The following is a 24,348-nucleotide window of genomic DNA, read 5'->3' on the forward strand; positions in this document are numbered from 1 at the left end:
TTTCTTTTTTTTTTTAACATACTGTGACCAGAACAATACAATGTTACCATAGTAACATTGAACTACTCTGGGCATAGTGATCAGGATTTTCTTTTTTTTTTTACACATTATAATTGCTATTACAAATGTATTTCATTGATATTTGCAACCATTGTTACTGAAACTTAAACTTATTTATTCAGTCTTTTGTTGTGATTAGCTGTGATTGTGCAAAGCTCATCACATGATACAGATGGGCTGTGATTGGCCCTGTCTGTACTATGTGACTGCATTGACCAGTCACAGCTAAAAACACAACTGTATACAATAGATGCCATGAAAGAAAGCCATCCATTGTATACAATTGTCATGTGATCTGCTGTGATTGATCACAGCAGTCACATGACACTGGCAATGGGCTGGTGTAGTGATCTGTCCCATGGACACAGCCGGTGACAGATCCCACTACTGCGCAGCACCTTGACCACGTGAGTGGCACCTTCTGACAGGATGTCATATGATGCCCACTCTGAAGGAGGCGTGTCCTGTCTATAGCAGATTGATGCTGTTAAAAGCAGACAAGTCTACGGTAAGAACGTAGTTTGCAAAATTAATGTGTACAATTTTTCTGAAGTTAAAGTATAACTAATGGCAAAACTTTTTTTTAAAAGAGTGGAGATGGATTAGAAAACCTGTCAGGTTTTTATTGCTGTCTGCATCCCCATTAAGGAGATTCACCCTCTCTATCATTCCTCTATACTTTAAATGATAATGTTTACAATTACTGTTCAAAGTGAAAGTAAAAGAAATCTCAAGTTTTGGGGTTGTCCCCAGAAAAGTAATAGAGGGGAATTCTTCCAATGGGGATACTAGTTTTGGTGAGCTGGCGGTCCCCAAGGAATTTCCTTAATTTGCATGGATTTCCTCTAACTTCCTGTTTTGGCTATGGGACTGGAAGTGAGGGTAAATCTCCCCAATGTGACACAGATCACAAAAAAATAAACTGACAGGGGTTACAGCCCTCTCTTACTCTATCCAAAATGGAAAAAAAAGTTTTGCCTATAGTTCTACTTTAATGCAAAGAACCTTAAAATAACATTATTAAAGGTATACATTTGATCAAAAATAGCCTCCCCAGTCAACAAGTCCTCTGTATGGTACAACAACAATATTTATTTTTCCAGTAAAGCTCAGTATTGGACATATGCAATCAAACTGCATCAACAATGAGTATATTAATAAATGAATAATAACTTAATTTATTTCAATATTTGTTTTCCTAAACCTGCTGCTACATTATTTCTAATCACTGACATGCTACTAAAAATAAATACAGAATTAACCAGTTATTGGATATTCTCATATTAAAATGTAAAGCAATGTGTGACTTTGATCCTATGGCAAATAATGCATAGCTTCATTAGTGTTGGAACGTTGTAACTATATGCCAGGAGGGTATTTTATTAAACTGTATGAAAGAACAACTTCTATTGCTTGCGGAAACCAAAGTGATTTGTATTTTTTTAACTAGACTAAAACAAATTAAAATTGAAATCTTATTGCTGACCAGAGGTTGAATGATACATCCAGAAAACAAATTATAAAAATTGCTAAATGAGATTAAAAACTAGTTAACATAGACGGTAAATGTTTTCAGCTGTAGTCCTCCAACTACATTCATAACATTCATTTTTACAAATGTACTTGTACTACTTGTTCAACTCATTTGCAACAATTTGAATGGGATTTTGTACCTTGATAATAAAAAACACAGACTTTCTCATTCCCCAAACAAAGTTCAATAGAAGCCTGAATCAAGGGGATGCCAAACTTTCTTGGGTCATGCAATATGCAAGTACTGCCTTCAAAACAAAAGGTTGATTGCTGCAACTACTGATTGGTTACTAAGCAGGAGTTGCGGCAAGGTGACTGTGGCATCCTTTGGTGTTTCCATTGGAGTAGCTGGATGTAAATAGGATGTCATTGTTTGATTTTTATTTTCACCTTTTGAACAGCATTTACCAAACTTTACTGAGTTCAAAATTTTCATTTTACTCTTAAGTTGCAAAGTTTTCTTTGAGTGAATACAAAAAAACTAATATTAACACACAATATGCCAGGATGATCCTTGAACTGTTCACACTTTACAATGTGATAAAACAATCTGATAGTTTTAGTTTACCCCCTATGAAATTATTATTACAGATACTTAAATAACGCCATCAATTTACGCAGCACTTTTACATATACTGTATATTGTACATTCACATCAGTCCCTAACCCTCAAGGGGTGTACAATCTAAGGTCTCTAACTTACATTCATACATACACATACTAGGGCCAATTTAGACAGAAGCCACTTAACCTACCAGCATGTCTTTGGAGTGTGGGAGGAAGCCGGAGTACCCAGAGGAAACCCATGCAGGCACAGGGAGAACATGCAAACTCCAGGCAGGTGGTGCCATGGTTGGGATTCGAACCAACAATCCTAGTACTGCCAGGCTTGGAAGTACTAACAGTTTAGCCACTGTGCTGCCCTACGAAATGAAAATAGCTACATTTGGGGTTAACATTGGAAATCACAGGGCCCCTCCCAGCATCTCCCTGCCTTAGCCACATGGAGGGTGCTGTGTACAAAAACACACTCTCTCCAGTGCCAACAAACACTTGCAATGATGCTATGACAGTGTCACACATGGAGCCAATGTAAAGGTGTCACTTGTTGTATGCTCAACTTGCTATCCCACACACTAATAAGCAGTGCGAGAAGATGCCACAATCTGTTTTAGCGAGCAGAGAATACTTCTGAGCGTAACCCCAATGATTGCCTCTCTATTGCCTATTGGTAGGGCATTGTATGCCCACCTGGTTTCCAATACAGGAAAGACTGTGATTTGACATCAGTCACTTTTCTACTGAAGTTGCGTAACTAGTATGGTTGACACACAAGGTATATCATTTTTAACTCCCCGGCTCTCCTCTATGCATCAAAATATTTTCAGTAGTAATCATGTAATTAAATGAATACTGGAACATAAAAATGCACAAAATGGATACTGGAAAGAACTCTTAACATGTTATATACTGTGAAATTCACCATTGCCCTCCTGAGGATTTACCCCCCTTCTTGACCAGGCCATTTTTTGTGTTACAGCGCTGCGTTACTTTAACTGACAATTGCGCGTCATGCAACGCTGCACCCAAATGAAATTTACATCCTTTTTTTCCCACTAATTGAGCTTTCTTTTGGTGGTATTTGATCACCTGTGCGTTTTTAATTTTTTGCGCTGTGCTACTAGCAGTAGACATAGTAAATAAAATAAATAGCGGGACTCATAGTGCACTGTGACAATACACAAGTATAATAACAGCATGCTTTGATAGTGGCAGACCTACAGGGGATCAAATTATAGTGATATAATCCTTTAAACAGCAGAAACTTCACAACACATAACTGGCTATCCTGATAAAACATGGGCCCCAGATAGGCAATTGTACACAATGTCCAGGCATTAATCAGTCAACTATTACAATATGCAGAAAACAAACCAACAATATTTACAATAACCAGACAGAAAACAGCTCATTGTGGCTATATGCAAACAACAAATGCAGGACCATGACAATATGTAGACAACAAAATAGCCACTTTTGACTATATGGTGACAAACAGACAATTGCGTCAATATGCAAGCAATCAATTAGCAATCATGATAATATGCAGACTGCATACTGGAAAATTGTTACTTTGTCTCTCAGCAGGAGATGCACAGAGCAGAGATCTGTAAGACAGTGGAGGTGCCCGCTGTCTAGGTTCATGTAAGTTATATGGGTTCAGTATGCTGCACAGTTTCCACAACTTAGGAGCCATGTATGAGCATTGGACCCAATAAATACATCTACATAAAAAAAGGTGAAGATATCCCTTTAAATAAGTTATTACTTATTTAAAGGAATATGTGCACCTGTTTTATGTAGATATACTTATTGGGTCCAGTGTTCAGACTAGGTTTGGTGCAGCTGCTCTTGATAGTCTTAGCGCGAGGTTATTTTATTTTTTATGCCTATAGGTAAATAGTTAGTCTGGCTGAAAAAAGACAAAAGTCCATCCAGTTCAATCATTAAAGAAAAAGAAAAGTTATAATCCTATACCCACATGTAGTATGCATGTATGAACATTCCTTTACCCTTGTAGCACATGATCACTGTTGCCTACATAGCCATAGTATATGTCATCTGCATACTATTCTAGTGCAGCATTAAGACTGTGGCATGGGTTGTTGCAGGCCATGAGCTGTTGCTGCTCCACACACTCTTGAACATACTGCATGGCTGCAAGCTGTCACTGTGGAATTTATGTTACAAAGCACTAGTGCAGTTCTATCAGCTTTTGCTATGTGTCCAGTAAGGCCAAGGCTTTTCTGGATCTGCTTGCTTTATGAATCATGCTATAAACATGATGAGGTCTCAGTCTATCATAGACTTTTACAGTCTGCAGGTAGTGGGGTTGGATGTTGCATCTGTGTCTCCCGGGCAATGCAGAGATTGGACAAACACAAGCTAAATGCCCAGTGAATGTGGCTTATGGTGTTAGAAACTGACTGAAATTGGACTTCAGAGACTTTGATTATCTTTGAGAATGAGTAATGTCACAGTAAAAGCAGTCAGAGAGGTGATGAGGACTTGTTTTAAAGCTCTTTACTAGACACAGGTGCATTATTAACTGCTAGTGTACCCATAGGAAATCCATGCAAACAGAAGAACATATAATAGTCATGCAATGTCCACAGTAGAAGGTAAACCAATGATACCGTCATTGCAAGATATCACAACTGCTTATCTAGCATACCGGCTGCACTGCAAAATATGAAATTGAGCCATATTTACTATAATGCCCAGTCTCAGAATGGTAAAGTAGCATTAGATCTTCCCAAGCAAAGTAGCTGGAAAATTACACTTGGAAAAACTCACCGGTGCTATATTGCTTGTTGGCAAAGCTTCCTTCAAATTTTCATTTCCAAGCCCCGAATCATCAGCATCAATAAGATTGTCCACAGGAACATTTTCATTGGGTTTCATGTATGTAAAGTCACCTTCTCCAGAATCCAAAGCCACACAAACATTGTAAGAGTAGGGAAGACTTAGAGTTCCGCTTGAATACTGAGACAAAAATCTGGGGTCAACTTGAGGATATAAAGTTGAACTTAGTGGATCAAACACTGGGAGTGGTTTTGTCTTTTTGCATTTAGATACAATAGTCAAGATAACAGTTATAATGAACAGCGAGGAAATGATGACTAGAGTGATTACTAAGTACAGCTGCAAGTTGGCTTGTTGATCTTCATCAGTAACTTGATCAACAAATTTAGGAATTGCTTGCTGGAAGTTATCAGTAATGACAAAGTTTAAAGTGATGGTAGCAGAGAGTGAGGGTTCTCCATTGTCTTTCACTACTGCCACAACTTTGTGTTTCAGCGCATCTTTCTCTTGAAAGACACGTGATGTCCTTATTTCACCTGTGTGCTCATTAATAATAAAGTAGGATATTTCTGACAATTGTAAGAAATGATAAGAGAGCCAAGCATTATGTCCAGAGTCTGAATCCACAGCGACCACCTTTGTTATTAAAGAACCTGGTTCAGAGGCAAAGGGGACCATCTCAAACATAGTTGTTCCACTTTCTGCAGATGGATATAGGATTTTTGGTGCATTGTCATTCAGATCCACTATTTTTATAATTAATGTTGTGTTGCTGCTCAGTGATGGGGACCCAGTATCTCTAGCAGTTATTTGTATTTGGAACTCCTTGTGCTTCTCATAATCAAATGATCTTTGTGCATAAAGAACTCCAGTCTCCATATTGATGGAAAAATATGAGGACACTGGGAGATCTATCTCATTTGCTCCAGATACTGAATACAATATTTTAGCATTGTCTCCAGTATCAGGATCTGAAGCTTGTATGCTGTATATTGAGGCTGCTGGTAAATTGTTTTCTGGTACATAAGCAACATAAGTCGATTTCCTAAACAAAGGAGGATTGTCATTAACATCTGATATCTCCAATGTGATAGTTCTTCTGCTTGAAAGTGGGGGAGATCCTTTATCGGTAGCCACAATTGTGATGTTGTACGTAGATATTTCTTCCCTATCTATAGAACCTACAGAAACTATACTGTAGTAACTCTCAGAAGACAGTATTAAATTAAAAGGAATTTCCTCTATAAGTTTACAGTCAACCTCTCCATTTTTACCCATATCATTATCATGGATTCTGATCAGAGCAATCATGGTTCCAGGAGAAGAATTCTCAAGAACAGGAGAAGATAATGAAGTGATGGCTATTTCAGGAGCATTGTCATTCTCGTCTATCACATCAATTAGTACCTTACTGTATGAAACAAGACCACCTCCATCCTTTGCTTGAACAGACAGTTCATAACTATTTGCTGCTTCATAATCCAATTTTCTGATTGTTCTAATTTCACCATTTACTGGATGAATAATAAAAGTGCCTGTATGATGGACATGTCCTGATGTCTTGCGAAAAGAATAAGTAATGTTTCCATTAACACCTTCATCTATATCAACTGCATTAACAGTTACTATAGAAGTATTGACTGCAATATTTTCACTTACACTGACTTTATACAGCTGCTGAGCAAATGTAGGAAAATTATCATTAACATCTGCAACAATAATCCTTATTACTGCAGTTCCAGACCTCACAGGGTTTCCACCATCATATGCTGTTAATATTAATTCATGAATATTTTGTGTCTCTCTATCTAAAGCTTTCTCTAACACAAGTTCTGGAGATTTACTTCCATCTGGATTAATATTTTCATTCAGTGTAAAATGCTGATCAGCACTAAGCTTGTAGCTATGTATTGAATTATTACCAATATCTGGATCCTCTGCATTCTGTAAAGCAAATTTTGTCCCTGATGCAGTAGATTCTATCATTTCTATTATAAAGGATTTGTGAAAAAACATTGGGGAATTATCATTTATATCCTGAATTTCTATTTTGACTCTGAAAACATTTAAGGGATTTTCAACCACAGCATCAAAGGTTAAGAAGCAGGTAGCTGCTGTCCCACACAATGTCTCTCTGTCTATCCTGTCCTTCACATAGAAATTACCATTGTCTAGATCCACAAAAAAATATTTCTCTGAAATGCGTGACTCAATCCTCAGTTTTCTGGAGGAGAGTTGATTAATATTTAATCCCAGGTCATTTGCAATATTTGCTATAACAGAGTCTTTTCTCATTTCTTCAACAATAGAATAATGAATCTGACCAGAGACTGAATGACACAGCCAACCACATAAGACAGAAAATATTACTTGCCATCTGATCCTTTTATATGCTTGTGAACAGAATCTCAGCTCAGCCATTCCAAATGTCCAGTTTCTTCCAAAAAGGGATTGCTTTGATGATTAATATTTGTAATCCAAGATGGAAATCTTTATATAGAGATACATTTCATTGTTTCTGAAATAAAAGCTTCTCCTGTGATAAGTGTAGAGAGAATCCAGTAATGGCTGTGCCTCTTCTTGCAGGTCTTCAGTGTGTGTGAATGAGGAAGATATCAGTGGATCTCCAGCTCTGTATTCTTCTCCTTATTGGTCAAACAGCGGCGCTCAGAGGTAAAATTAGGGAACTGCAGTGCTGAAAATTTTTCCTTTGCATCCAATGGTGTTATTTTATAACAGTGTCTATTGTGATATTTAAACTTAATGTAATAATAATAAATATGTGAACTGTAAATTACTTGATTTAAAATAATCTCTATAGCTGGCTATATTAAGCATATCAATATGCTTTTTAATACATTAATAAATACATTAAGGGCCAATTCACACCAGTGTGTTGATATGTGTTTTAGCACAGCTGTAAAACACAGATCAATGGGAGAACATCTGAAAAAAAATATTTCCAATGTGTCCTATGTTGTCTTATATCCAACACAGAGGATGATGAGTGTATTTATAAATGTGTTTTCCTGCAGCAACAAGTCCAATGGTTCTTTTCCAGAGAGAGATTTAATGGGCTCAGAAATATTCCATAAAACAGAGGTACAGACAAGGCAGATGGCAGGGTACTTAAAATATTCATGCAATTATCAGACACCTTCAGAGGACCCACTTTCTCCTGTCACAACTCAACCAAAAAACCTTCCATAGTATACACCTTTTCCGATTGACCAAAGTGTTGAGCAATCTGATTGGTTGGTTTTATGAGCATGTTTGATCTTATGTGTTACAAACAATGTGTCTAGACCTAGAACAGCTGTACGCATAGATGTTAAGTTAAATAGATACTCCTTGTCTTGTTTATGGCAAAACTGCAATCTTTAACATCCTTGTACAAACGTGGACAGGACACCCACTTTGAAATTCTCTTGACCATAAGCAAGTACACTATGAATAAGAGGCCTTAAACCCAGTTACCATATACTTCTCATACTGGTTAAGGGAACATTGCATGTTTTTACCAATTGCATAGGTAAAGACTCCACCTCTTCAAAAAGGCTATTTCTCATAAAGAAGGGCCTCATGAATATTTAAGACCTTTCCAAATTTAATCAGACAAACTTGCATTTTGCAATGCTGGTAGATTTGCAAATCACCTGTTCTGAAACTCCCCCTGACTTTCCACATATTTATCCAAAAACAGGTTAGCCCAACATAACAAAGGTAAGGTAATTACCTTGTGCATAAATTAACATAGTAAGGAGTCCTTGGCTATCCTTTTGGTCAATAATGTGAATATGCACACCATATATATATATATATATATATATATATATATATATATATATATAAAATTACAATATCCTGCATCCTATTCACACCATTACACTGCATTGACCTGCGTTGCGCTAACATACCACATCTATGCATTTTAGTGCAGCACAACATATGTAGGCGGATGTCAACCCAATTCACAGGATCTCCTGTGAAAATGCAGTACAATTTCATGCACGCTAAAATGCATGTCAACTGACATCAAAATATATGTCAACGTATGGACATCAGCGTGCAACTAAAGTGAATGGAAATGTATTCGTTTTCTATAAATTTTAGCGCAGTCAGTGTGAATTGGCCCTAATAGAAAAGGTGATTTTACTTTATTTATTTATTACAGGTTATTATATTGCCACCAATTTACGCAGCACTTTACACATATATATTGTGCATTCACATCAGTCTCTACCCTCAAGGAGTGTACAATCTAAGGTCCCTAACTCACATTCATGCATACATATACTAGGGACAGGAGCCAATCATTGATTTAAATTATTGCCTTTAGTAAAGCAAATCATCCCCTGATTCTGCACTTGTGGTTTAAGATATCGTAAGGTATTTTTTCATCCTATGTAGAACAAACTGCTAAATATACAAATTAAATACATACCGGAGAGCTGTTTCGTCTGTCTGGCAGGGCAGGAGACCTGATTGTTTTCCCTACTGCAGTTAAGAAACACTTACAGGTCTTGTCCTACCCCAGCCTGTGACTGGCTATTAAAAAGAGAAGCAGCAGACGATTGAGCTCATATTTCTGTTCCTAAGCTCTCTCCATCTATCAGCTTTCTATTTCTTGGTGCATGAGCACTTCAGCAGACCTGGCTGTACAGAAACAGCAGGATGCTAGATTGTAAGCTCTAATGAGCAGGCCCTCTGTTTCCTCTTGTACCAAATTGTATTGTAACTGTAATGTCTACCTTCATTTTGTAAAGCACTGGTCAAACTGTTGGCGCTATATAAATCCTGTATAATAATAATAATGCTGATACCAAGTAAAATTTAGATACTTACACCATTTCATTTAAACATTTCACAATGTATTAATGACTATAGACCTGAATTAATTTGTGTTATTTATATCTGCCTGAAGTTCAGCTTTAAACATTGGCAATCACTCTGTAGATTCTGGACAATCCAATGGTGTGAACTAAACTTTTGCATTTCAGAACAACACATATTAAGTGGCACTGAAAACTTTCAAACTATTATGTCCAATCAGAAAGCTTCAAGCTCTATAGATCTGCTTAGGTGGTTCCTACACAGCAAGGCTTCCATTAATGGGTACCTGACAGTATCTCAAACCATAGAAATACAAAAAGGCATGCAAGACTAAAATGTATGAAAGTCATTTACACAGTCTGACACTGCTCAGCAACGTAATACCAGTTCTAGTAGAGCCCTGATGAAGGGGGAGTAGCGCTGCTCCTGAAACGCTTTGCCTGTTCTGATATTACTTATTGTTGGTAACAACAATTACAGTTGGACTCTTTAATCCATTTTTGGTCTGATATTCATTTCACTATTTCTATGGTCTAAATTAAGTCTTTACTAAAAAACAATCTGACGTCACCATTGTAAGGCACCACTGACGAATGGGCAGAGCAGCTCATTTCTCTAAAGTAATATTTATGAGATGGAAATTAAGGCTTTATTACACTAAACACTAATGAAATAGCTTAACACCAATGCAATTACTAAATACTACTAGGCAAATTTTGCTCTAAACACCACTGTGAATTGAATTTTGCACTAAACATCAAGTGAGTTCTGCACTAAACACCAAGGCAGAATTAGAGGTTTGCACCAGTGTTAATTTTGATGTCATATTTTGATTTAGTGTTAGTAGTCTTTTGATTAAAATGCCATTTTAGTTATAGATGTATTTTATTTGACTAAAATCTCCAGTACATTTTAGTCAACTAAAATCGAATAGTAAATTGTAATGCATTATTTAAGCATTTCTTTAGAATTTCTCACCACATCACATCCAGACAGACACAAACAAATCCAAAGGAGGAGTTCCTCTTCGGTGGTTTGCAAGGCATTGTTCCAGAACTCCAAGGCAGGAGGCAAGCAGACAGAGGGAGCTTGTGTCTCTCAGCCAATACATCTTGCCAATAGATTCAGGGGGCTGGGGCTTTAATAGACAGGCAGAGGGTCAAGGAAAATGGAAGTACAGGACGGTAAAACGTTCCTCCCTCACATTTTTGTTCCGCATTCATTTGTTGGTGAAAATTAGAATTAATTTTTGTCATAGTTTTCGTCAATTGATGAAAATTGGAATTGATTTTCATTTAGTTTTTGTCACTGAAAACATGCTGTGAAAACTATGCCGAAAATATTTTCATCAATGAAATTAACACTAGTTTGCACTAAACACCAATTGAAATGTAAAGTTGTGAACAATGCAAATTATAGTTTTGCCTTTGTTCACCAAAGCAAAGTTAGTTTTATCACTGAGTACCAATGTAACGTTAGGCAGGGCATAGATTATTACATTTTCTTTCTTTCAACCACTGACTGTGCTGATGGGGGAATCTCTCCCGTGGAGCTACTGTGGTATGTTGATGGTGAGCCTTCCTTGCTGGAAATACACAATGATTGCTGCTAGTGGCAATAGCTGCCGGCAGTAATCACATCTGAAAAATCTGACAGGTTGATTGTACTGAAGTCAATCAATGTATCGACTTCAGTACAACCAGCCTGCTCATAGATATATCCAATCTCGACCGGTCCTGCTGAATCAGCCAAGATTTGATCCATCTATGGCCGGCTTTAGTGTTGCCACTGAGCGCAGTGAACTGTTTAAGTTCTGTTTATAACAATACTGTTGTGTGATCATCTCGGCATTCAAACAGTCATCACACATAATCACTGTAATTTGTCTAATATGTTTATTTCCTGTGGTCGTCAGATTAATTTAGTAGCCAAGGGGTTTTTACCTGATATACCTTAATCAAGTCAAAACTGCATTATGACCACTAAACAGAGCTAAAGATCATATGGAATTATGTATTAAATACCTTACAGGGATGATTTGCAATAGCTGGGCAAATGCTGAGACATTCACACTGCATTATTTTGGTAAATAGGCCCCTTAGTGTTGCTACTAAATTCAACATTTTATGTCATTTTCTTAATGATTTAGTATACTGTTCTATTTTATATTTTACTAGATTTTGTGTATTATGCAGCCAAAAAAACCCCAACAGGTCCAAGTTCTCATGAAAGAGGTATATGTTACTATCTATTTTTAGTTATCAATATATCTACAGCTGACTGATCACACTAGCATGCCGTGAGCTATAGATTAGAGAAATATTTCATGGGTTCACCAAGACCTCAAAAAGTTTTCAAAGTTTCCTCAGGGGTAAACATGTTAGGAAAGCCTGCTGAATAGAGTAAAGGCTGAGTGAGGAAAAATTTGAATATCCACTCATTTGAAAAGACTCTGTCATAAGTGAATAATGATCATGGTGTTGTACAGCATGATTTTACATCTTAAAATTAAACAGCTGTGGAAGATCTGTGGTCTGTTTCATCATCAAGTCTTGTGAAACTTTAAAGAAAACCTGTCATAAAACACATACGCTACCACTGGTAAACTTCTTCTGAAAACAAAAAAGTACAGGCCTGGAGTCTATCCATTTATCCACTCTGAATTGAGTTAGTGGATTTTGGATGTACTGAAGCCAGAGGATTGGCATCACCGTAAGACAACAAGCATTTCAGTAGTCAAGTATAGGCAGCCTTTCATGACTGTTTTCTTTTAAAAAGAATTACATATTACATAAGATGAAAAATGTATTGGCGTCTCTTAAATGTACTGCAAACACTGGTTTACCTGGATTTGACTGCTGGGTGGCAAAGCCTCCTTTAAACTTTCATTTCCAAGATAAGAATCATCAGCATCAATAAGATTATCCACATGGACATTTTGATTTGTTGTCATGTATGTAAAGTCACTTTCCCCAGGATCCAAAGCCACACATACATTGTAAGAGTAGGGAAGTGTTAGTGTTCCACTGGCATATTGAGACAGCATCCTGGGGTCAACTTGAGGATATAAATTTGAACTGACGGGCCCATATACTGGGAATGGTTTAGACTTTCTGCATTTAGAGATAACAGCCAGCATGACTGTTATAATAAATAGCAAAGATATTACTGCTAGAGCAATTACCAAGTACAGCTGCAGGCTAGATTGAGAATCTTCATCAGGGAAGTGATTGATAAATTTAGGGACTACTTGTTGGAAATTATCTGCAACAACAAGAGTGATGGTAACTGTAGAAGAGAGAGATGGGATCCCATTGTCCTTTACCATCACCACAACCTTGTGATTCAGTGTATCCTTCTCTTGAAAAACATGTTGTGTTCGAATTTGACCTGTATGTTTATCAATTGTGAAGTAAGATGGTTCGGATTCTTGTATAAAATGATAAGAGAGCCAAGCATTATGTCCAGAGTCTGCATCCACTGCAACCACCTTTGTTATTAATGATCCAGGCTCAGCAGCAAAAGGGACCATCTCAAACCCCATCGATGCTCCACTCTCTGGAGATGGGTATAGGAGCTTTGGTGCATTATCGTTCTGATCTATTACTTTGATGGTTATTGTTGTGTTGCTGCTCAGAGATGGGTGTCCATTGTCCCTAGCTGTTACTTCTATCACAAATTCCTTGTGCTGCTCATAATCAAATGACCTCTGGGCATAGATAACGCCAGTCTCTATATTAAGAGAAAAATAGGAGGACATAGAAAGACCATCTGTATTTTTGTTTGAAATGGAATAAATAATTTTAGCATTGTCTCCAGTATCCTCGTCAGAAGCCTGTATACTGTATATTGAGGCTCCTGGTAAATTGTTCTCTGGTACATAAGCAACATAAATAGATTGCACAAACAGTGGGGGACTATCATTAACATCTGAAATTTCCAGTTTAATGGTTTTATAAGTGGAAAGTTGAGGAGACCCTCTATCAGTTGCTACAATTGTTATGTTATAATTAGACACTTTCTCTCGATCCATAGAACTTGTGGTCACAATTGTATAAAAACTGTCAGATGACAAAAGTAGATTAAAAGGTATTTCTTCTGTGAGCTTACAGTCCACTTCTCCATTTTCTTCTGAATCTTTATCATGGATTCTGATTAGAGCTATCACTGTTCCAGGTGAAGAATCCTCAGGAATGGGTGAAGATAAAGATTTGATGGATATCTCTGGAGCATTGTCATTCTCATCTATGACATCTATTAATACCTTAGAATGGGAGACAAGTCCTCCTCCATCCTTAGCTTGAACAGATAGTTCATAATTTCTTGTTTCTTCAAAATCTAACTTTCTGTTTATTTTAATATCACCACTTTTAGATTCAATACTGAAAAGACCAGAAGGATGGACATTTCCTGATGTTTTGCTGAAGGAATAAGTGATTTGTCCATTTGTACCAGCATCTTTGTCTGTAGCATTTACATTGATTATAGTAGTATTTACTGCACTGTTCTCATTCACACTAACTTTGTACACCTTATGAGAAAATATTGGAAAATTATCATTAACATCAGTAACAATGATTCTTATCACAGCTGTTCCAGATCTCACAGGATTTCCTCCATCCAGAGCTGTTAAAATCAGTTCATGAACATTTTGTAATTCTTGATCCAGTGATTTCTCTAAAACAAGCTCAAGAGATTGAAATCCATCACTGCTAATCTTCTGATTTAGTGTAAAATGTGAATTGTCATTGAGTTTATATGTCTGTACTGAATTAATACCAATATCCAGATCTTCTGCATTTTGTAAAGTAAACATTGTTCCTGGTGATGTTAGTTCAATTGTTTCTATAGTGAAAGTCTCAGGATAAAACACTGGAGAATTGTCATTTATGTCCTGAATTTCTATTTTCACTTTAAAAACATTAATTGGATTTTCAAGCACAGCATCAAAGGTTAGGAAGCAGGTAGCTTCTGTCCCACACAATGTCTCTCTGTCTATCCTGTCCTTCACATAGAGATTTCCATTATCTACATTCACATAAAAATATTTCTCTGATATATGTGATATAATTTGCAGCTTTCTTGATGAGAGCTGCTTAATATCTAACCCAATGTCATTTGCAATATTTGCTATCAGAGAGTCTTTTCTCATTTCTTCTGCAATGGAATAATGAATCTGAGCAGAGACTGAATGACACAGCCAGGAAAATAAGAAGGAAAATATTACTTGCCATCTGATCCCTTTGTATGTCTGTGAATGGTTACCCATGTTCAGCATCTTCCAAAAGTGTCCTTTAGGATATTTAGCATTTGTAATCCAGAGTGAAGAATGTATGTATTTTTAGTAAAAATAATAAAATATGTAAGCTGTTCAGAGAGAATCCAGAAATGGCTGTGCCTCTTCATGCAGATCTGCAGTGTGTGTGAATGATGAAAATACCAGTGGATCTCCAGTTCTGTACTCTACTCCTTATTGGTCAAACAGCGGCGCTCTGAGGTGTAAGTGAGGAACTGCAACACTGAAATACTATTAAATCTATGCTTTTTTTAGTGTTTTCAATGGTACAATGTCCATTACAGACAGTTATAATTCAAAATTCTATATTAAGGCAATATATTTTGATAAAAAAAATTATAAATGTGGCATGCATAAATTCTTTTTATGTTTATGTCTGCTATAGAAATCATCTAAAGGGATTAATTGTGAACAACTCACCTAAAGGTAACAGTAGAATACTATTCATGTATTTCAAAAGCACTTTTATTAAAGCTCAACTCCAAACAAACCTTTTTGTTAGCTTTTGGGGCTTTTATAGTGTGAGGGGAGGTGGGATTTTTGTACTGCTGTCTTTGTCCCCATTTTTTTCACTTCCTGTGTGGCCATTATGAGAGGACGTATAATGTATTCCTCTATCAAAAATAAAATCACTTTACTTAGGGGCTAAAGCTACCTAAATGGAACAAAAACAGTAATTAAAACTTTGCAGAGTTTCTAAACTGTGTAAAAAATGGTTGGCTTGAGTTAGGCTTTAAAATATGTTTCTTTTTGAAGTCTGACAAAACTACAGCCTAATTACATGTATGCTTGAATTCATTAATGATACGGTTTCGTTTTTCACTTTTTTTCCACTTTCCCATTAACTCTTTATTCAACAATCAGGTATACTACAATATACAGCCTAGAGGATTGTATTCTAGTACAACTATGTACTTGTTTAACAGCATGTATAATAGGAAATTAAATCAGGGGTTAAAAACAAATAACTTCTATTAGTACTTTGAAACCAACTGTGACAGACTGCCCGTCACCCCCATTGGGTAATTCCGTCAGAGAACTGCTTCCTCGCCACTGGGATACAGGATCAAGGCATTATAGCCGGGCATTGCATCCAAGACTAGGCATCACTAGCTTAGATGCCAAACAGGTTTTTCATACACTCCAGAAATAGGGGCAGTGCCCACAGGAACATTAAACACAAATCAGAATAATTTCACCATGCAGGAGCCTCCAAGAGGAATTGTCAACAGACAAACAATAGGTGACTCAATTAACTCAATTAACAATGGAATGCACACCTAGGAGGCACAATTGCAGAAAGACACATAACAAATTAAAACAAGAGTTTTCACATCAGGTTTGCTTTGAGCTGAGTATATTAACATTTTCTTACTGTCTCTGAGACTAGGAAGGGGGGGTTGAAGCAGTCAATGCTGGTTTGGGCAAAAAGACCCCAAATCTGTATCCTGGTCCTCCAGTTCTCAGAGTCTCTGTGTTTTGGGGGAGACGTGGACTTGTATCCAAAGTAAACTGCTTCAAAGTTCCCCCCAAGCACACACCAAAGAATAGAGCCCCCTCTGACACCAGGGCCATGATCAGTAGGCAAGAGGCTAGCCTGCAGTCCCCTCCAAAAGCTCCTGTCCCTGTTGGATCTGTCACATATGGTATCTCCTAATGGCCATTGCCTAAAGTCTTACTAACTGTGCTCTGCAAAGCAAGCAATAAATAAAAGAGATACAGCGCATACTTTTATTTTACCAAACAATACTTTATCAGATATACTTTCACCTTCTTGCTTATAGAAATGGAAATATGCTTTCCTGTATGGTGGACAAAGCATTGCACTATTTGCCTACTACTTTCTAAAGTTATATATTGCTTCAGACAATCTCATTACTTTATTAAATCAAATGTCCACCATGTGAACCTGCTAAATAAAATTTTGTTTTCTGGAAAGGCACCATGAAATAAATTGCTGCTCTTCAGAAAATTCTTCTGCTTGCAAAATTTCACCTGGATATACAACAAAAGAACGTGTATTTGGAAAGACCATATTAGAGTCAAGATCTCAACCCCATTGACATACTTTTGTATAACCAGAACTGTTCTGCAAGAAATCCAGGAATTGCACAATTTACTGAAACGATTTTCAAGAAGGAATGATTTAAATGCACTCTAACCATTGTGAAGGTCTGATCAGTACCTAAATGACACTTTTGGTAGAATTATTGCAGGTAAAAAAAGTTCTACAAGCTACTAAATACGATAGATAGATAGATAGATAGATAGATAGATAGATAGATAGATAGATAGATTAGTATTTGTAACCACTCAAAAAAAAATAAAATTACACCTAAATACAATTAGAAGTTACTAAACTATATTTACTGGTCAGGAGAAGTAGAAAATATTTCTTTCTCTTACCAAAATCAACAAAATACCTATATCAACTGCTACAGTCTGGACTACATTTAATACCTTCCTGAAATTCACTTAGACAATTTCAGTAAATTAACATATCAGAATGAAAACAATTTCCCCTGCAAATGTCCTGGGCCCATTTTGAAGGACTTGGGTTAAAAATCTAAACCCATGGTTCTTAAAACAGAGGGTAAGCCTCCAACCCCTGTACATTTACTCCACAAAAAGGGAGGTGAAGTCCGTACTGCAGTTCTTCACTTTAAAGCGGAACTACACTGCATCTGAGCACCACAAATCAAAAACACTATTTCATTAATTTGTAATATTCAAAGCAACCCCCCCCCCCCCATCCATATCTCCATGCTTTATTTTGCTGAGAAATCACTTTGAAAACCACTTCTGGCTGTGGACATCTTAAGTAAGGGCAGATGATTCCTATAGCATTTACTTCCTGGAATCCATTTGCTCTTCCCTCCGGCATGCAGGCAGGAGGGTGCGGTTAGCTGAGAAAACTCCTCCTCCCCTCCTGAAAACACCTGAGATGTATAACATAATTTGCCTAGCCATGAAAACCAGGAAGTAACTGAAGAAATGTAAAAAAAATTTAAAACAAGTAAATATAATATACTTCCCTATCTATTTACTAATACTAGCAGCATAAAGATTAAAAAGAATCAACATTGACTGAGAAAGTGAGCTTGCACTTTAAGCAATAATCATAGAATTCTCATAGGGATATGAACATTACATTTGCTGCATTAAGCCTTTCATCATGCTACATGTTTCCCTATGGTTAAATAGTTTCTGTTATATTGCCCAAGCAGGAGGAAGCTTCCATTGTGCTCCATCTTATTGAAATTATTTGTGAAAGCTTAGGGTGCTGACAACACTAGGGCCCTATACATTTGCTTGGAAATAAAAAAGCCTTGTTGAACCAACACTGGATGTTCCAGAATGAAACGGATAAACAGGTAATTGTCAAATAGCAAAGAAATTAAGTATGTACATAATTATTTTCAATTTTGGCTGGAGAAACACTTTAAGATTTAAATTTTACTTGTGTTAGGCCCCACATTTTCTTCAAAAATCCTCTCTTTTCCCCCTTAATCCACAATAAACCTTTATTTTTCCAGTCTTTAGTAATTACAATGATTTTTTCTTACACCAGATACTTTGTTAGATCACCTATTCAAAATATGAGAAGTCAGACTAAATATAGATTTTTCACAATTTTTCTAGAGTGTTATAAAATGTAAGGAAAGGAAAAAGACACACGGACAGTGCTTATCGTTTTCAAAAACCCACCTGATTTTGGCCTTTGGTTGGCAAACCCTCCTTTAAACTTTCATTTCCAAAACCTGAATCACCAGCATCAATCAGATTATCCACAGGGACATTTGGATTCGTTGTCATGTATGTAAAGTCACTTTCTCCAGAATCCAAAGCCACACAAACATTGTAAGAGTAGGGAAGTGTTAGCGTTCCACTGGCATATTGAGACAGTATCCTGGGGTCAACTTGAGGATATAAATTTGAACTGACGGGCCCATATACTGGGAATGGTTTAGACTTCCTGCATTTAGATATAACAGCCAACATGACTGTTATGATAAACAGCAAAGATATTACTGCTAGAGCAATTACTAAGTACAGCTGCAAATTGGATTGAGACTCTTCATCAGGGAAGCGATTGATAAATTTAGGGACTACTTGTTGGAAATTATCTGCAACAACTAGTGTGATGGTAACTGTGGCAGAGAGAGTTGGGATCCCATTGTCCTTTACCATCACCACAACCTTGTGATTCAGTATGTCCTTCTCTTGAAAAACATGTTGTGTTCGAATTTCTCCTGTATGTTCATCAATGGTGAAGTAAGATGGTTCAGATTCTTGTATAAAATGATAAGAGAGCCAAGCATTATGTCCAGAGTCTGCATCCACTGCAACCACCTTTGTTATTAATGATCCAGGCTCAGCAGCAAAAGGGACCATCTCAAACCCCATCAATGCTCCAATGTCTGGAGATGGGTATAGGAGTTTTGGTGAATTATCATTCTGATCTATTACTTTGATAGTTAATGTTGTGTTGCTGCTCAGAGATGGGTGTCCATTATCCTTAGCTGTTACTTCTATTACAAACTCCTTGTGCTGCTCATAATCAAATGATCTTTGGGCGTAGATAACTCCAGTCTCTATATTGAGAGATACATAGGAAGGCATATGAAGATCTTCTGTATTTTTGTTAGAAATTGAATAATTGATTTTAGCATTGTCTCCAATATCAGGATCGTAAGCTTGTATACAATATATTGAGGCTCCTGGTAAAGTGTTCTCTGGAACAAAAGCAACATAAGTAGATTGCACAAACAGTGGGGGATTATCATTAATATCTGAAATTTCCAGTTTGATGGTTTTATAAGTGGAATGTTGAGGAGATCCTCTGTCTGTAGCTACAATTGTTATGGTATAATTAGACACTTTCTCTCGATCCATAGGACCTGTTGTCACAATTGTATACACACTGTTAGAAGACAAAACTAAATTAAAAGGTGCTTCCCCTGTGAGCTTACAGTCCACTTCTCCATTTACTCCTGAATCTTTATCATGGACTCTGATTAAAGCTATCATTTTTCCAGAAGTAGAATTTTCAGGAATAGGGGAAAATATTGAAGAGATGAATATCTCTGGAGCATTGTCATTCTCATCTATCACTTCTATCAAAACCTTACAATGGGAAACAAGTCCTCCTCCATCCTTTGCCTGAACAGACAGTTCATAGCTCATTGTCTCCTCAAAATCTAACCTTTTCTTAATTTTAATGTCACCACTTGTGGGATGAATACTAAAAACACCAGAAGGATGGACATTTCCTGATGTTCTGCTGAAGGAATAAGTGATTTGTCCATTTGTACCAGCATCTTTGTCTGTAGCATTTACATTGATTATAGTAGTATTTACTGCACTATTCTCATTCACACTAACTTTGTATACCTTATGTGAAAATATTGGAAAATTATCATTAGCATCAATAACAATAATTCGTATTACAGCTGTTCCAGATCTCACAGGATTTCCTCCATCCAGAGCTATTAAAATCAGTTCATGAACATTTTGTAATTCTTGATCCAGTGCTTTGTCTAACACAAGCTCAAGAGATTGAAATCCATCACTGCTAATTTTCTGACTCAGTGTAAAATGTGAATTGTCATTCAGTTTATATGTCTGTACTGAATTAATACCAATATCCAGATCTTCTGCATTTTGTAAAGCAAATCTTGTTCCTGGTGATGTTAGTTCAATAGTTTCTATAGTGAAGGTCTCAGGATAAAACACTGGAGGATTGTCATTAATATCCTGAATTTCTACTTTCACTTTAAAAATATTAAAAGGATTTTCAACCACAGCATCAAAGGTTAGAGAGCAGGTAACTGCTGCCCCACACAATGTCTCTCTATCTATCCTGTCCTTCACATAGAGATTTCCATTACCTGCATTCACATACAAGTATTTATCTGATATATGTGAAATAATTTGAAGATTTCTTGATGAAATCTGTTTAATATCTAATCCAAGGTCTTTTGCAATATTTGCTATCAGAGAGTCTTTTCTCATTTCTTCAACAATGGAATACTGAATCTGACCAGAGACTGAATGACACAGCCAGGAAAATAAGAAGGAAAATATTACTTGCCATGTTATTCCTTTGTATGTCTGTGAATGGTGTTTCATCTCATCCATGTTCAGCATCTTCCAAAAATGTCCTTTAGGTTATTTAGCATTTGTAATCCACAGAGAGAAAAAAAATTAGTGAAAGCAGTCTTGTTGAATGAGAATCCAGAAATGGCTGTGCCTCTTCATGCAGATCTGCAGTGTGTGTGAATGATGAAAATACCAGTGGATCTCCAGTTCTGTATTCTTCTCCTTATTGGTCAAACAGCGGCGCTCTGAGGTGTAAGTGAGGAACTGCAACACTAAATGTTTTTACGTTTAAAATGCTATTGGTATTATGTCAATTATAGGCAGGTATATTTCAAAATTCAATATGTTTTATTCAGTTTTGTAAAATATGATTGTATATTAAGGTTTACAGTACGTAAAAGGAATACATTTTTATGATTATGTCTGATAAAAATAAATATCTGAAGAGCTGAAATGTGAACAACTCAAATATGGTATAGATAACTGTAAAATATTACCCATACATTTGAAAAGCACTTTTGTTGAAGCCACACTCCACCCAAAAATGTGGTTATTAGCTTTCAACAGAGTGCGGCAAAGTGAGATTTTTATTGTTGCATTTGTCACTATTGGGGACATTTTACTTCACTTTCTGTGTGGTCACTAGGAGAGGATTATAATGAAGTTATCTAAAAGGGACACAAAATAAAATAAAATCACCTTTATTAAAGTGATTGTAAATCCTTACCCAGTGAGTTGACTAGCCCCATGTGATACCCCCTACATTATCTGTAGCCCTCTCTCCTACAACTATTCAAAGTCCAGAATGTGCACAGGTTATCTGGTCTTCCAGAGGCAGGAGGCAAGGATCTGATGTCACACATTGCACAGTCCAGAGAGGAGAGTGTAATCTGAGAACTGAGTGGAGGGAATGGATACACGGTCTCATAGGGAAACATGCACAGCTGAGGCTGTCAATCATAGACTGTGTGCTGGAGGCCCCCTCCTGCATCACCCATGGTTGTTTAGAGTGGGGAAATCCTGTACACAGTGACACAGCAGAGGAACTAGACATCACACAGATGTCACACTAACTGCCTTTAATTGAGGCAAGCACGCACTGTAGAAGGATATGCTTTGTTCAATTTTCATGTCAGAAGTTTACAACCACTTCAAATTTAAGAATAGCTATATCTGCTTGTCAGGTTGCCCTTGATTTATGTGTCCCAGTTGAGAAGATTCCTTTTATATGCTGTTTAAAAACCAAGACAGTAATACAAACCTGGCAGAGGCCTAAGCTTTCTGAACTTTAAGAATGTTTAGGCTGGAGTGAAGCTTTAAAACTGGTTTCCATTTTTAAGTCTGCCAAATCTAAGCTTTGCTACATGTATGTAGTAGTTTATTCATGCAGTTTCAATTAATACTTTTTTTTCTACTTTTTTTAGCTCGTTATCTCATAATCAGGTGCGGACTACAGGCTATTGACTTGAACCTGTGAATAACTACTGTATCAATTAGCTGTGAAACCTGAGCTTCAATCCGCACCGCACATTGGAGAATCAGCTCCTACAGTGCTCTGCAGAGTAAGAAATAAACACAAAAAAAAAATACAAAGCATACTTTGTTTTCCCAACACAATATCTTTTTAGATACACCTTCACCCTATTGCTAATACAACAGGAAATTTGCTTTCAAATATGGTGGAGAAACCATGACTCCGTTTGCCTACTACTGTCTTCCTTCAGAAAATCTCATCAACTTGCTAAATCAAATCACTACCATGTGAATCCACTAAACAAGAATAGTATGTATGAAAGGACGCCATGAAATAAATCACTGCTCTTCAGAAAATTCTGCTGCATGCAAAAGGTCACCTGGATGTACCACATAAGAAAATGTGTATTTAGAAAAACCATATTAGAACCCAGACCTCGACCCCACTGAGATGCTTTTGCATAACCTGAAGAGAGCTGTTCTATACAAAATTCTAGAACCGCACACTTTACTGAAACAGTTTTAAGGAGCAATGATTTACATTACATGTGTCAAACACAAGGCCCGCGGGTCAAATCTGGCCCGCTAGGCCTTTTGATGTGCAACTGCAGCACCACCCTCATCTCTTTTCCCACCTTGTCTCAGCAGTCAGCAGCAGAGAGAAAGACAGAACTCCGCCACCAGATACCATGCTTCTCCATGCAACAGCAGCACACCCTCGTGTCCGTCTCCCCTGGTCTCAGCATTCAGCAGACTCTGGCAGCTGACTCCAGCCCTCCTCTGGTCCTTCTTTAGATACTGCACATCCTGCTTCCCAGCTCTGCCCCAAGGTTCTTTCTGGCAAAAGTGTAGGGTAGGAGGGTGCACTGTGATGTAAGTTAGGGTGGGGGACTCTTGACTTCTGATGGTGGGGGGGCTCTGGACATCTAGTCTTACAGATACAACAAACCCTTTGAGGGCAACCATAATGCTGATGTACTCCTAACCATTGTGCAAGTTTGATCAGTAGCTAAAGTACACTTTTGGTGATAGTTATTGCTTAAAGTATTTAAACTGACTGTGTTTATCTATTATTGTGACTTAGCTGGAGATAAGACAGCATTTTAAAATATTTTCATGAACAGATAGATAGATAGATAGATAGATAGACAGCAATACTACCAAACATGCTACCAGGGGTAATAAAACACTGGCTTGTAACAAATTTTAAATATGAAAAAAGTTGAAAAAACTAAATCTCATAACCGCAGTCTCCATTCACACCAGCTGCACTGTATTGCGGTAGTATGCACTAAAATAAAGTACTATATGCAGTAATCCATCACCTTGCACCATGCTGTGGACAATATAATTTAATGGGATGTTACTTGGTGACATTTCGATCAAGTTCTTTAATGAAAAACAAAAAGTAAACAGCGCAGTGCATTGAGATATGTGCTTCTGCACTGCTGTCACTCTACCACACACATACCATATGCAAATATTTATTATTTGTAACCACAAAAATGAATTAATAAAATTACACCTGAATACAGTTACCAATCACTAAATTAGATTTGTTGGTTGGAAAAAGCTATACTGTAAGTATTTCTTTTTTTATTGTCTTTTTTTTTTGCACTCTGTATTTATTGAATTTTTTTTTTATTTTACAGCACGAGAAAAGGAATAAAACTAAATCTCAGAAA

At 36.9% G+C, this 24,348-nt stretch overlaps 1 protein-coding gene across 35 annotated transcripts in view; it reads right to left on the reverse strand.

Moving 5' to 3' along the window:
* The window catches only part of LOC149474329 (protocadherin gamma-A3-like), a 440,639-nt gene that overhangs the window by 140,945 nt on the left and 275,346 nt on the right, over positions 1-24,348 (reverse strand). The window contains exon 1 of one of the 35 annotated variants that reach the window (XM_089657395.1): positions 18,797-21,352. The exons of 32 other annotated variants lie outside the window; for them this stretch is intronic. In XM_089657395.1, coding sequence (XP_089513521.1) covers positions 18,797-21,238 — 2,442 coding nt within the window. In that variant the 5' untranslated portion in view covers positions 21,239-21,352. Of the gene's footprint in view, positions 1-4,950; positions 7,564-12,637; positions 15,159-18,796; positions 21,353-24,348 lie in introns of those variants that run through there. 2 more of the 35 variants (XM_089657795.1, XM_089658305.1) reach the window with 2 other exon arrangements.

The sequence above is a fragment of the Staurois parvus genome, unplaced genomic scaffold (genome assembly GCF_062004578.1).
Source record: "Staurois parvus isolate SC_StPar_1 unplaced genomic scaffold, SC_StPar_1.0 ptg000006l, whole genome shotgun sequence".
Classification (NCBI taxonomy): Eukaryota; Metazoa; Chordata; class Amphibia; order Anura; family Ranidae; genus Staurois; species Staurois parvus.